This window comes from Phaseolus vulgaris, chromosome 7 (genome assembly GCF_051622355.1).
Source record: "Phaseolus vulgaris cultivar YP4 chromosome 7, ASM5162235v1, whole genome shotgun sequence".
Classification (NCBI taxonomy): domain Eukaryota; kingdom Viridiplantae; phylum Streptophyta; class Magnoliopsida; order Fabales; family Fabaceae; genus Phaseolus; species Phaseolus vulgaris.
Genome location: NC_143504.1, coordinates 40,570,453 through 40,585,248, shown reverse-complemented (window position 1 = coordinate 40,585,248; position 14,796 = coordinate 40,570,453). Strand labels below are relative to the sequence as shown.

At 26.7% G+C, this 14,796-nt stretch overlaps 1 protein-coding gene across 1 annotated transcript; it reads right to left on the bottom strand.

Annotated features, from left to right (window-relative positions):
* Nucleotides 1-7,034: 7,034 nt before the first annotated feature.
* LOC137817402 (cyclin-dependent kinase inhibitor 4) lies at nucleotides 7,035-9,853 on the bottom strand. Its single transcript, XM_068620694.2, has 3 exons — nucleotides 9,217-9,853; nucleotides 7,620-7,823; nucleotides 7,035-7,515 (listed from the first exon to the last, which is right to left on the bottom strand). The coding sequence occupies exons 1-3, from the start codon at nucleotides 9,621-9,623 to the stop codon at nucleotides 7,446-7,448; spliced, it is 681 nt and encodes a 226-aa protein (XP_068476795.1). The 5' UTR covers nucleotides 9,624-9,853; the 3' UTR covers nucleotides 7,035-7,445.
* Nucleotides 9,854-14,796: the final 4,943 nt, after the last annotated feature.

The window sequence follows — 14,796 nt, the reverse complement described above, 5'->3', positions numbered from 1 at the left end:
AAAGTGTTTCCTCTAAACCTAAGCTCATGTGTGCTAGGGCACAATGAATAGGTTGCATGTGTAGTACATAGGTATCTACGTGAAACAGATTTGACCCCTGATGTCGATACATGAGTTGGTACTCTGGTGGTTATTCTGTTAAGATTTTATGCACTCCAAAAAGGAGAGATTTTGTTTAGTTGCGGCATTAAGAGAATGTGCCTTAAAAACATAATATTTTGATTGGCGTAGGCTTTCAGTTGAGAGGCACTCTCGTGATAAAAAGCTGCTAGAAGAGGTAGGCTATAAAAGGGACTTCAGATCCCAGGTAAAGGACACACTATTTCTAAGACTGAAACTACTTACTTACTTCTTGTTTCTATAAGCCTTGTACTGACTTGATCGTCGAAGTGCAATCAACAGGTAACGCCCCTCTGTTTCAAACGGAGCCGCATTCCAGCATCTAAGGGATGCACAGAATCCACCAGAAATAGACGGAGCCACCGCTTGTCTCTGAAGTCAACCGACGATTAGGTCAGCCGGCAAGAACAGTAACTAAAACATTAGTAACTAATTAGATATTTTATTTATAAATTATTTTGTCAATAATAAAAAATTAATTTAGATATCAATAATTTTTTTAATCTCTAAAATAGTATTTATTTTTATAGTAATTAATTATTTTTTATCTTTAAAATTATTTTTATTTAATGATTTTTTAGTAGTGAAAATTAGGAAATTAAGATTCTTGACTATATAGAGTATTGTTGAGAATTAAATCAAATTCTCATTTGATTTGATTTATTTTGTATTATGGTAATGTTATGTTGTTTTTTTGGGTTAGAAGTAGTTGTTTTGAGTATACTATATAAATATGAGTTGTGAATTGATTTATAATGTAAAGTGGCGTTTTAAACTTGTTAGAAACTATTGAATTAATAGAATATATTTTGGATGAATTTTGAAAGTTTTTTAGGTGCTGGTTCTTTTTCTCGTGTCTAGTATTTCTACTTAAATGACACATTTTTTATCAAGCGAAGATGAAAGTGAAAACAAAGCTAATTTTTGCTTAGACAAAATGTTTTTTTTCAAGTGAAAATCAAGACGAATTAATTTATCTTCTGAAAAAGGATTTTGACTCAAGCAAAAGTTATGTTGCTCAATAAAAATCATAAGAATTTTGGTGTTTAAGCGACATGCACATAATGCAAGTAAGTTTTATTGTATAATTAAGGTGTTTTTGAGTTTGAGAATTTTTATGCATGAATGTGGGCACATGTTGTGTAAGTATTAAAAAAAATAAAAAGTTTATTTAATGAATTAACTCAAATACAATATCAAACATTAATGGTAATCATTCCTTGTGATTAATGATAAGTTATCAATCATTGAATGTTTGTAATAATACAAATGAATTTGATATTTCCTATGTGTCATATATTAAAATGTAACTTAATTATTAAGTTAAATGATTCGTGTATCAATATTTTTTTATACATTGAGTCAAATACGTAAATATAAAAGTTGAAGAAGGTTTCGGATACTAAATTATTTGTCACTACTTGAATGCAGAAATCCAATCATTAAGGATTTGTTTGTTTATAAAGTTGTTTGATGTGGAGAGTAGGAAATAATATAAGTGTTAATAATAAATATATTTTTTTTTAAATAAAAATAAAGTTACGTTAGTATAAGATTATTTTTTAATTTATTTTTATTAAATAAATTTATATAACACAAATATTTTAATAAAATAAAGTAATAATAATTAATAATAAATTATAATAAATAAATTATATTCAAAAATTCACATGTAAATTATTTTTTTGTCAAGTAACTCGTAATTTTTTTAAAAATTAATTATTGAACTATATTGGATTATACTACTAATAATTTTAATTCATTCAAATTTTCACAAAATACCTAATATTTGATTATTCTATTTTTTGTAAAGACAAGAGTAAATTTGTAATCTTACATTTTACACCTTTAATAAAAAATAAAAATACTCTCACAACCATCACAACTTTTTAAGAAAAACAAGAAAATTTTTATTTCTCTTCAGTCAAAGGATTGGAGGGCGTTGATTTGCGGGAGTGAGATAAAAACCATCTAAATTACCCTTAATTATTAAAATTTAAAATAGGAATAATATATAAAAGAGAAATAAAATTATAAATAATAATAGTAAATAAAATAATAAAAATAAATATAAATATAAATTACATACTTAATAATATTTAAAATAAATTTATTAAATAATAATATTAACAATAATAAAAATTTATTTTAATTTTGATTTGATTTGATTTTATGAAAATATTTTTTATATGTATTTACAAAATTTTAATTAACTAAAATTTACACAAAAATATCTTATATTTTATTATTTAAATATTTTTTAAGGAAAGGGTAAATTTAAACTTACATTTTACACATTTAAAAAAAAAAGAAAAATCCCCTTACATTCACCATATCACTCACAAACTTCAATAAATTTTCCTCACAAATTCATTCTAATATACCCTAATCCAAACAACATCACTTTCTTTACACTTTCCTCTCAAATCACTTTAAATCCACTCCTCTAAATCTTCTCCCCAGTCCAAACACATCCTAAAATAGCCCAATGTAAAGTACTAATTTTCTTCACACTTCCTTCTCAAATTCTCACAAATCCACTTTAACATAGTCCAATCTAAACACACCAACTATATTCACACTTTCCTCTTAAATCCTCACACATGCACTCTCTCAAATCATACTCACTCTCTATATATATATATATTTGAAGTTAATACTAGGTTTCCATAAATAATGACTCTTTATTCAATTGGTCAAAGGTGATTGATGTGGTTAGATATTATTAATTATTATGATTATTTTTGTAATACTTATATTATATATTTAATAAAAACATCAGTTCCACACTCTTTATTTTATGTTGGTGTGGTTTTGTTCTTAAAAACCAAAATTATCTGTAGGTAGTGTTTCAGGAAGAAGTCCTAAATAAATAAGAGGTTTCTAAGAAATGTTATGAACAAGTTATGTTTATAATATATTAGTTTATAGAAATATTACATATATAAGCTAAAAGAAATAGTTAGAGAGAATTGAGAGATTTTTCTCACTGATTATAAGAATAATGGACGAAATACACCTTCAAAGAACAAAAACATTCTTCTTACAAGTAGCTGAACTATTATTATTTTTCTTTATAAAAAAAAACTTGTGTATATTTATTTTCCTCTTTGAAATATTTAGAATTCAACTAGCTTTCAATTCAATCTCCATCTCTCACCATCAAATGAAATCTAAATGACTATATATTCTCTTCTCTTTGAAATAAGGGCACTTCCAATGATGGTACTTGAAATTTTGTTCTTCTTCTCCACACATCACACACTTATAATAGTATATTGATACACACATAGAAAGAGAGGGTCTTGAACTCTGTGTCTATATATAATATATACCCTACAAAATATAACAATGATGGAGATCCTTCTTACTTTCCTCTCTCAGAAGGAATGAAGCTTTGAAAGTAAGCCAAACAAGTACCTTTATATGCATCCAAATGTCATAAAAGGGTTCGGTTAGTATATATTATTTTGTATTATATTTATGTTAGTCTCTTAAAAAACCAAAACAATTTTCCTTTCTTAAATCATGAAAATATTTTTCAAAGACAAAATTATGGTAAAATTATAAATTCTAAAATAAACAATAACTGGAATACAGATCATCTAATGATATTATTTAATGAACTTGAGATAAGAACAGTAACCTCTTACAAAATAAAAATGAGATTTTAAAAACAAAATCTTTAAAGACTCAAAAGATAAGAACATTAACATTGTACAAAATCGAAACGAGGTTTTAAAAATGAAATTTTTAAACAGTGAAATAAAAATACACCTAAACTACATGTAGGACAAGCATGTCTTGAAAATGTTTTACAATATGATAATTCTCTCCTTTTGTCCACTTTTCATGTGACACTTCAAAAGTAATATTCAAAACCAAAAGATTCCCCATAGTTTATTTCCCTTGTTACAGAGATATTGACAATGGTTTGTCTTTAAGAAAAAACACATTACCCAATATGTTAGTATTGAAAAGGGTATTATTGGGATTTAATTTAGAGAGAAATGTGGGATGATTATTAAATAATGAACAGGATCTTCCATTTAGATCCCCAATGTGTGATTCCCCATAGAGTCAAAGGAAGAATGATATGGGAGTTTGTTTCCTTGTGAAGTGTCTTCCCGTGGGTGAACAAATCATGAATGCCCTTTTGAATTTACACTTAGGGAATAATAATCTTTCCTTTCCACAAATATTCATTGGGAAATGCATATTCCTCACTCACAACTTACACAGATCCACCACCACCATCAACCACTATTCCTATCACAACATTCACATTTTCTTAAGGATATAAATTATAACCTACATTTCGTACCTCTTTTTCTATTTTCAAACTTAACTTTCAACTCTTTTTATTGCTTAACGATAACTTTTTTTCATTCAAAATATAAACAAACAATCTACTATATAGAGTTCTTGGTTCCTTGTTCTTTCTCTTGGGTGAGTGAGTGAGTGAGTGGAGAACTTTTGTGTTTGTTTTGGTTTGATTCTATTCAACTTTTCATTCGATTGCGTACTTGAAAAATTATAGTATTGAGTAGATAAAAAAAAGGTTGATTCCTCCAAGACAAAAAACATCATGGAAACTTTTGTTGGCACTCATTGGCATGCCTTCCGTAAAACAATCAAATAATCTAAATCTCCTTATATTAGAAAGAAAAATTGTTACCAAATTGTGTACCCTTGTAGTACTTCCATATGTGAATATCCATTACCCATACAAAAGTTTTTAAATACTTTTATATCAAGGTAATTGAATTACATTTTCTAGTTCAATTTTCATATTAATAAAATGTTATTTCTCTTAAAATTCTCCAAAGATAAAAGTGATAAATGTGAAGTTGTTGAAAATAATATATTAATTAACTTTTGTACTTTATTTTATTTTATACATGTTATTGTAGTTATACTTTGAATAATAGGAATAGGACTAAGACAATAAAAAAAAAGAGAAAATAAATAATCCAAGAACACAATAACTTAATATGCTTTCATAAATAATATATATATATATATATATATATATATATTTATTTATTTATGAGTGCACCACGAAGTATTTGATTTTAGCGTATTTAAAAGTTTTATGATACGTTATTTATATAATAACATGAAGTGTAATATCCTTCAGTATTATATAACGTGAGACTAAAACTAAACTCCAGAATACTAAGATATTTTTATTTAAATTAAAATTATCAGAGTTAAAAAAACTATTTATATTTAAATATATGTTTTTGATTTATTTTCATTATTTTTACTCATAAGAGTAGAAGAAAATTTTATTGATAATTCTCAACAACTATAATTTTATATATACTAATTAGTAGCACACAGCATCTACCCACCCCTCTCATTTCATGCTAAAAGAGGGCATTTTTTTCATTTGAATCCAACAGGAAAAACTTCATTTTATGGTTCCTCTCAAATGGATATAGTATAAAAGTGGTATAATATACTCTTAAACTAATTGATAACTATAAAAGGATATAAAATAAAATATTTACGTATGTATTCACAATATATTTTATTTTATAGATAAATTATATTCAATTAAATATAACTTTTAAGCTTCTAACTATTTTAAATTCGTACGGTTTTTATTTAATGATCAAATGTTAATTAAAAATTAGAAATTTACAATGTAACAATTAAAAAGTTAGTATGATATTTAAGTACAAATTTTAGTAAAATGAATTATATCCAGTCCAGGTAATGTAAGGAGTAAAAACGAAACAAACATTGTTTTGGATGTGAATTAGAATGCTAACAAAAACTAACGTATTAACACTAATATTAAATTATAAAGTATAAAGTTAATATAAATGTGTATGTAAAAAAAATAATCGAATCATATAGGCGTAATTTTTATTAATATTACTGCTAATAATTTTATATTAAAAACAATTTTATCAATCCAAACATTAAATTATAATTCTATATCGTCATTATTACTCATATTGAATTTTGTTAAAATTAAATGATAATAATAGTAATAAATCAATCATATTATTCATATCTTTTTAAGAATATATATTTGATCAATTTTGGTATATATAAATTAAGTATCAAATAATTTTATACCAATATAAAATTTTATTAATATGACATGTGAGATAAACTTTTCATTGCAAAAATGGAAGTGAAAACATATATAAGGATAAAAATAAACTGATAATAATAAATTATAAGTTTCCAGCTTAATAATATTTTTAAAAGTACCTAAGAGAAGTTATGAAGTAGTAAATTATTAAAGGAAAGCAAAGTTATAAAAGGGCTGTTTCCATTAAAAAAAAAAAAAAAAAAGTTGAGTCAGGGAAGTGCCATTTCTAAAGCTAATAATACTAGTTTTCACGTAAACGCAAAATGAAGTTGATTTTTGAGTAAAACTGATGCGAATCCAATCGTGCAAAAAGTAGTAAAATAAATTATAAACGAACTTAAATAACTTATCAAACACGCTCGATTAAAAACTACTGCGACCAAGTGTTTTAATTTACAGAAAAAATTGCTAACACGTTCCAGAAAGTAGTAAAGTGAAGTATGAGCCAGTAAGGCGAATGGTAACTTCAAGATCCATGAGAAAAGATCGAATTATGGTTGGATACTGAATCTGGTCATGCATCATTTTCCAGTTTGCAAATGTCTCCCACAATGTCAGGTTATTAAATGTTATAGAGTCAGTTGTGGTTATACGATAACAGAGAAGACAAAACATTCCATGTTAGCTTTGCCCCCACCACTTTAAGACGATTAAAAGAGTAGCAGATTTTAGCAATATTGCTAAGGGCCACAAGCAAACAGCTAGTGCCATCTAAAAACAAATGAAAGATTCAGTGTCTTGATAGGAAATAAGAGCAATATATTATAGAGGAGAACACGGGTGACAAAGGAAGTGACACAAATTTTTAGGTGGGGGAATCGGGTCTTTATTTCTAAAAGTTTGTTCAAGTTCCATCAGTACAAGTATAGACAAAGATAAAGATAAGTAAAATACAAGAACAAGAGAAAACCTAAGTAAATTCCTGTACCTCATACTGACCTAATTTGACTTATCCCTAATCCTACGCGCTACGGCCCCTTCCCTTGCCCCCTTAAAATGATCTGTTAGACAAAGGACTTTGATTTGTATTGTTGTGTAATCATCACCTCTGTAAAGTTACAGACCATTAGTCTACACAGTTTAAGACCCCTACTTTCTTTACATGTAAATAGAAGGTGATGGAAAAGGGAAATAACGCCACCACCGCTTCAACAAATTCTACCCCTGCTGCTACTTCAAAGATGATGTCTTGATGGAACACTACACTCTCCTTCTAGGGTTTCAACTTCTCCCATTCATAACGCCCGGGGAGTGGCTTCTCATTCACAGGGTCGAAGTTGTACCTGCAATCAACTCCCATTATTAATCAGCTCCTGGGCATGTAACAGACATTGCCATTAACCAATAATAAACAAATAAGAAAAACAATAAAACCGCTAAAGCATACTTCTCAATGAACTTCCTTTGCTGAGCCTCTTCAACTTCAGCAAAGAATTCATCCATTTCGCGTGAAGTTGGGATTTGCCTTCTAGCTGCATGCTCGGTTCTTCGATTAGTTTCAGTTGAGCAAGTAGGCCTGGTAGTTGAACCAGGAGTCCTGACAGTATCAGGGTCCCTTATCAAACTGCAAGGTGTGGATTCCCTAGTGCTTCTACAGCAAATAATAAACGTAAAATTAAACATTGCAAATTCCAATAAATAGCAATTTAACCCAAACTAGTATAGTATATTAGAATCACTAAAAAAATAAAAGCGTTTTAATGGCAAAGAATAAGGTAAAACAAAAACATTATTTCAGGTAAGACTTAGTCAGCCTTAAAACGGTAAAATGATATTGCTCATAAATTCAAGGTTGACCAGCACAACATTTAAAGCCAAAGAACACAGTTTCAAATTCATTGTACATATAACGATTCAGTTATGAGAATATTCAACATAAATAAAATATGCGGGGAGTTTGGAGGAAAAGGGACATTGCGTAATGACTAATCTTTCTTTCCACAGTTTATGGATTGTCCCGTCATTCTTTCAGTTGATAAAAAAGAAAACTGAATTAGAATGGAGTTTTTTTTTCCTCCATCCACACATTGCTGTTATTATTAATATAATAATAAGAATAATAATATACAAAATTAATGGCCCATGACAAGAGAAATCAGTGAAATATTTCAATAGCTAGTTGGTAAAATGTGTAAAAAACATCACATTGATAAAAAAAAAGGAGTGAACTTTCTGACATATTATCAAATATGAACATTTCCTGCCAATAAAACAACATGCGGGGTATAAAAAATGAAGTATTAACGTGGAATATATTTTGTAGACTATTTTCTAACATCTTCAAATTGGAAGCATTTTCAGTGGATACCAAGAGAACATGTAAACTGAAAATGGTCACACGACCTTTCGATATGGGAACGTACATTAAAAGTTTTCTAGGAAGAGAAAACAAAACATATTTCTCCCTTGGAACCCTGAATTGGGGGAAATATCAAAAGATAACAAAGAAAACACTTCCACAACAAAAAATATAGCCAAAAAATTTCACAAAATTTGCACGCATAACTGAAAAAACTGTGAAGCAAATCCTCATACCACAAAAAAGGAACACAACACAACCGTTAAACGAGAAAACAAAATCCCCACATTCAATCATCTTTAGGGCAGATATTCCGGAAAGGAATCGAATTACATTGCGGCGAACAAGGCCATGGAGCTTTATAAATTGCTCAAAAAACGCTCGCCTTTCAAAACACGGTCGACTCAACCGAACAACCCACCATAAAACTAGAGGTAAATGAAAAAAAAAAAAAAAAAACAGTTTCATATTAACGTTTTAGTACTTTGCCCCCCTCACACGCCTTCAAACCAAGACAAATCGCAAAAATAAACAATACCCCCAAAAATAGGGCATTCACAATTTTTTCCTGAAACAAATTGCAAAATGATAACAAAAACAAAACCATGAAAACCGCAAACAGCTTTAATATTCCAGAAATCGAAACCAATTCGAGTTAAATTTGAAAAAGGGAACGAAGACCCACCTCTCTCTACCTTCAAAATCCAAAACATTTTCCCCAAACGACGCCTCCTGGACCTCAGCATTCTCATGCAAAGCACTCTCCTCCTTGTGGCTGCGCGCTGTGAGCGCAGCGTCGTGCTCCAAAGCGATTCCGAGCCTGGCAGATTCAGGGATTGGAGATTTAGGGTTCGGGTGTTTGTTCCGCCTGGGAGAGTGGAGCAAAATCGGAGGCTTCTGGAGGCGACGACTCCGGAGCTGGAGGTAGGAATCGGAGGAGGGAGCTAGTTCAGGCTGAGGGTGTGATTTCTGAAGCGCTAGGGTTTTGGCGCGGGTTCGAACCCCCATGTAGGAGGTGGTGGCGTTGGTGGTGGTGGATTCCACGAGCGCGAGTTCTCCCTTGGGCTTCGCCTTCTTCATGTACTTCCCCATCGGATACTCGACCGCCGCCAAAGCACACCGTGGAACGACGGCGACAGCAGCGGAAAACAACGGCGGAAGCTGAAGGAGAGGGAGAGAGTGGTTTGGTTTGTTTTCCGGTTGTTTTTGTTTTGTTTCGAGTGAGAGAGAAAGGAAATAATGGTGAAAGCCGTGGGAAAAGGAATATGGGAATATTTTTGGTATTTATATTATTATTTTTTGTATTTGTATTTATTATACTTTACTTAATGCTTAATTAACGTTGTGTAGAGTATAAAGTACGCTGAGAAGGATGGGAATACATGATTCCTTTTTTATTTTTATTTTCCGACAAACGTTTATGTCCTATAATAAAATATAAAAAATAAAAAATAAAAAAAAATTTATATTTATTTATTTTGTTTTGAATTTTCCAAATTAACAATTTAAGTTTTGGTGTTGATGGTAAGCATAGGCATTATTGGAATTTCGCTTGCACAAGTTGGACTCGCCTTACTCTTTTCTTCTTTTTCAATTATTATTTAATTATTTGAGATAATAGTTTTCACCCAAAAGAGATGTAACTACATTCGATGCTGACTAAAACAATTTCTAAATTTGTTTTAAATATTATTTTATTATTTTAATTATAAAAACATTTTTATTAATACCCTTCAACTCTAATTCGCTTCCACTTAAAATTATTAAACAATGAAATCTAAAAATATTGTTTTAAGCACACAAAAATGACATCAATGGCGATAATAATTCTAGTAATATTACCGTCTTTTTTGTTTTTTTTTTCTCTTTTACATATATATATTTTCAACGTTTTCGTTGTAGAAATCTGATAAAAAAACTGCTATAACTAATCACTTTTTTAGGGTGCCATGACATAAATCTTTTAAACATTTTCCTTTTATATATATAATTTTTCTTAAATGTAAGACAACAAAAGGAGAGCTTCATCAAATTCACTCAATTTTATAATGACATTTAATACTTTTCATTAAATTTACTAATATTAAAAGGAAAATTTAATTACAAATTATAATAAATAAATTTTATTTAGTCTAATAGTGATGATCATGTAAAAAATTAAATAATTTTACACTATTATTTCAAAAAATACAGTTGGATGATAATCAAATATATAATTTTTTGAGCATGATAGAAGAAATAATATTATTTTACTTATATGTATTATCTATACTAATACAGTATAATAATAGAATGTTTTACTTTTTTTTAATAAATATTAAAAAATTAAAGAATTATCGCATCTACAAAATTATCATACATTTAATTTTTATCCAGACATTTAACCAAAAAACTTAATAAGTATAAAATTATATTTATTTTCTTAATCTAGACATTTCATATGGGTATTACAAATTTCAATTTTTTATCTAATATATTTAAAACTATATTAAATTAATTCAATTAACTGTTATCAGATTGTAAAATTCATGATGTTGCTTAGTTTAAATAATAACATGATATGTATATTGAATCTATGTATATCAATTAAATATTTTTGAATTTCTATGATTGTCAAGTAGTTTACATTGGTAATCCTGATATGTATAAATATTTTCATATGCTGATAATTGTACATGGCAAAATAATTAAATTAAAATAGATAGTTAATACTTTTTAAGGGAATTTTATCTTTTATTGCTCAAAAGGCTCATATAAGTTCTTTTTAGATATAGTGGTAGCAATTATCATAAAATATTGTATTACTAATTTGTTTGTATCCAAACAAAACTTAACTCAAAGTTGGGAAATAATTAAGTTTTTATAAACATGTATATCTAATTCAGAAAAAAAAAATGGTGAATCTAAACTTGAATATCGTGTATCAACATCATAATCAAGTTTAATAATCAGTGTGTTACAATTCACATTTTTTCTGATTAAAAAAACTTTTGAAAATTCACTATTAGAAAAATTATGCTTAAATCCAGATGTTTACGATGAATTTATGTGTATAATGATTGGATTATTAGCAATTATCATTTAATGTCCTTTTATCATAATTCAAAATAACATTTAATGAATTTTAATCATATTTATTCATAATTTAAATTAACATTTAATGAACTTTTCATTATTTAAATTTGTATTTGATGAAATCTTATTAAAATGCAAATACATATTAATTTTAGTTTCTATTGTTGCTTCTATATTAAATATATTTTTAATTACTATAAATGTGACTCTAAGTTTTCAATCCTGAGAAAATATGAAGTTCGGATATACTCCTTAAATGATATGTTCATGTCAAACACTAACACTCGTATTAATAAAGTGTTTAATTCAAAAAATATTTGTTAATTCTAATACGATTTTAACACAATTTAAAAAAAAATACAATAATTTTTTAAAAACTCAAACTTATGTATAATTTTTTATTATGATTATAAAAATAAAAATAAATCTTTTTAAACTAGCTATAAGATACATATTTTTGCTAAAAAAACTGAAACATACTTATGCACATAATTATATAATATATAGATATGTGTTCATGTCCTACATGTTAGAAATTATATGTATCTCCATTTTCCTAATCATATTTTACTAGTGTTTGTGTCACTATCTATGCTACCTAGGGTAATAGGGTGTATTTTTAAATAGTTATTTATTTATCTTTTTAGTCTTTATTATAATTAGCTAAAGAATAAAGAGAAAAATAGTAATAATAAAAAAAAATCAATAATTCTCTTTCAATGCTATATTTTTATTTAAAATGATTATTATGGTTTATTTTTATGACATTAATTTGAATTCCTGTTATATAATTTATCTTTTAATTCATCAGAAGTTTTTTTAAAGACAAAAATAATACATAAATAAATAAAATATAATTTTAAGTATATTAACAAATGTGTAATAAAAAATCCCTACTCATTTATTTTTCTATAGTCAATACAAAACCAATATAAAATAATATTTTCATAATATATAAATAATTTTTTCTACTAATTATTTTACTGTGAAATAAAAATTATATTTAATTATTTATTAAAATAATATTTGTAACAAAAAATATTATTATTATTATTTAATAAAAAAATTATAAAATTACTATTCAAAATGTATTAAAAATAAAAAATAAATATATTACTTAAGTTATGTATAGCCTCAACTATTGAGAGATACTAATATGTAAATAATATATAATTGCATAGCTCTATGTACCAGTCTCTCTCAATAGGTCAGAGTATACATGATTTTAAAAAAATAACACTAATTATCATAATATTTTTAGCACTGCTCATTAACAATAAAAAAAAGTACACAAAAAATGTCAACAATTTAAAAATATAAAATTATTTTTTTATACTACAATAAAAAAAATATTTAAATTAACTTTTAATGTAATAAAGATTAAAATAATTAAGAAAAAAAGTAACACAGAATTAGAATTTAGGAAAAAATGCATTTATCTATTTTGAGGTTATATTAAATGACAGCTAAAGAAAAGGTTAAACGTGAATAGATGACAATCGCATCTCATAATTTAAAAAGAAACAAATTTCTTATATTTTTACTAAAATGATACGCAAACTCTTTTATATGTCTAGATAAACATTTACATTTAACACTTATTTTCCTTATATTTTTAATTGAATGGATTTTATTATCTTATTTTATTTATAAAAAAGTATTATTTTACTTTTTATTTATAATTTTCTTTTTATATTTTAAATTTTAATTTTTCAATTTTTATTTAAGTATTCTTGATACTATATTTTTAAATAAAATAAAAAAGAGAACCTCACTTTCTTAAAAATATATAAAAAAATATTAATATCATTTGTTAGAAATATAAATAAGATAATTTAAAAAAATGTAAATGTTATTTTATTACAAATGTAAGAAAATAAATGTCGATTATTTAGCGTAAACTTTAGAGTAGTTAGGTGCAATTTTCCTCTATATTTAATGATATTTTTTTTCTCAAAACTAAACGTATTAAAAAAAACTATTAATATAAAATGTTTATCTAAAATTACGAAATAAATTGTGTTAGATCAGTACTTTTCAATCTATTGTAAATGGTTTCTTTTTAATTTAAATCTTCAAAAAAATAGTATGAAATCATTTAAATTTTAGTTGTAATGTTTGAAAAAATTTATAGGTAAAGTGGATAACATGTAAGCCTTTAACTTATCTTAACATTATTTTTATTAATTATTTTTATTGTGAAAATTTTACATTGGTTTAATAATTCTTTATTTCTTATTAATGTCTAGATCTGAGGTTGGTGAATCAAAAGAGGTTAACCATAGTGATTCTATATAGGAAGAGATCATTAGAACTCGATATTGGATCGAGACAATTGGTGGAAAAAGCAAAAGACGACTTTTTGAAGTTGGATAACTTGTTGAAAATTATAAAGATAGAAATGATAGCTTGAAGCAAAAACCTTCCATTTTTTCTTGTAGTTCTGAAGACATTTCCCAACTTAGGCAACAAATTTCAGCAATGAAAAGACAAATGAGTGATTGACCTGTCAGTTCCGATACTTTCAATCACTATTTGGATGCAATTTCATCCTCTTGATGTTTAGAATCTTCTACACAACACTAGTCCAATCAATACCAATAGAATCCACAAATCCCACAACAAGAGCATCCTAGCAATAAGACCTTCAACAACAACAAAATAATTAGAAAGAGGAAAATTTAGACCAATCACAATCCTCTCCTAATTATGCACATTATTAATTTCCATATGTAAAACTATGATTATATGTATAATTTTCTTACTTCAATTTTTAATTTAGATATTGATGCACATTTATTTGTTATTCTAACTTCATAAATAATGTGTATTTCATTTATACATTTCATGATGAAATTGTTTATTTGATATCAAATTATTGAGAATTTCTAGAATTGTCGTATACAAGTTAAATTGTTTGATTTGTGTATGTATATGGAAAAGTCAACAAACAATTTGACAATAATTATGAAAACGACTACATTATCAATGAATTATGAACAAAAAAATTCAACACAACTCACGAGCATGAAGTTACCAAAGACAATATATCCATTGGTAAGTAAAGACAACACAACTATGGAGTTACCAAAGACAATATATCCATTGGTAAGTAAAGACAACACAACTTACCAATATGTAGTTGTTGACGCATATATCACCATCAAAAATTACTTATGGCTTAACAAAA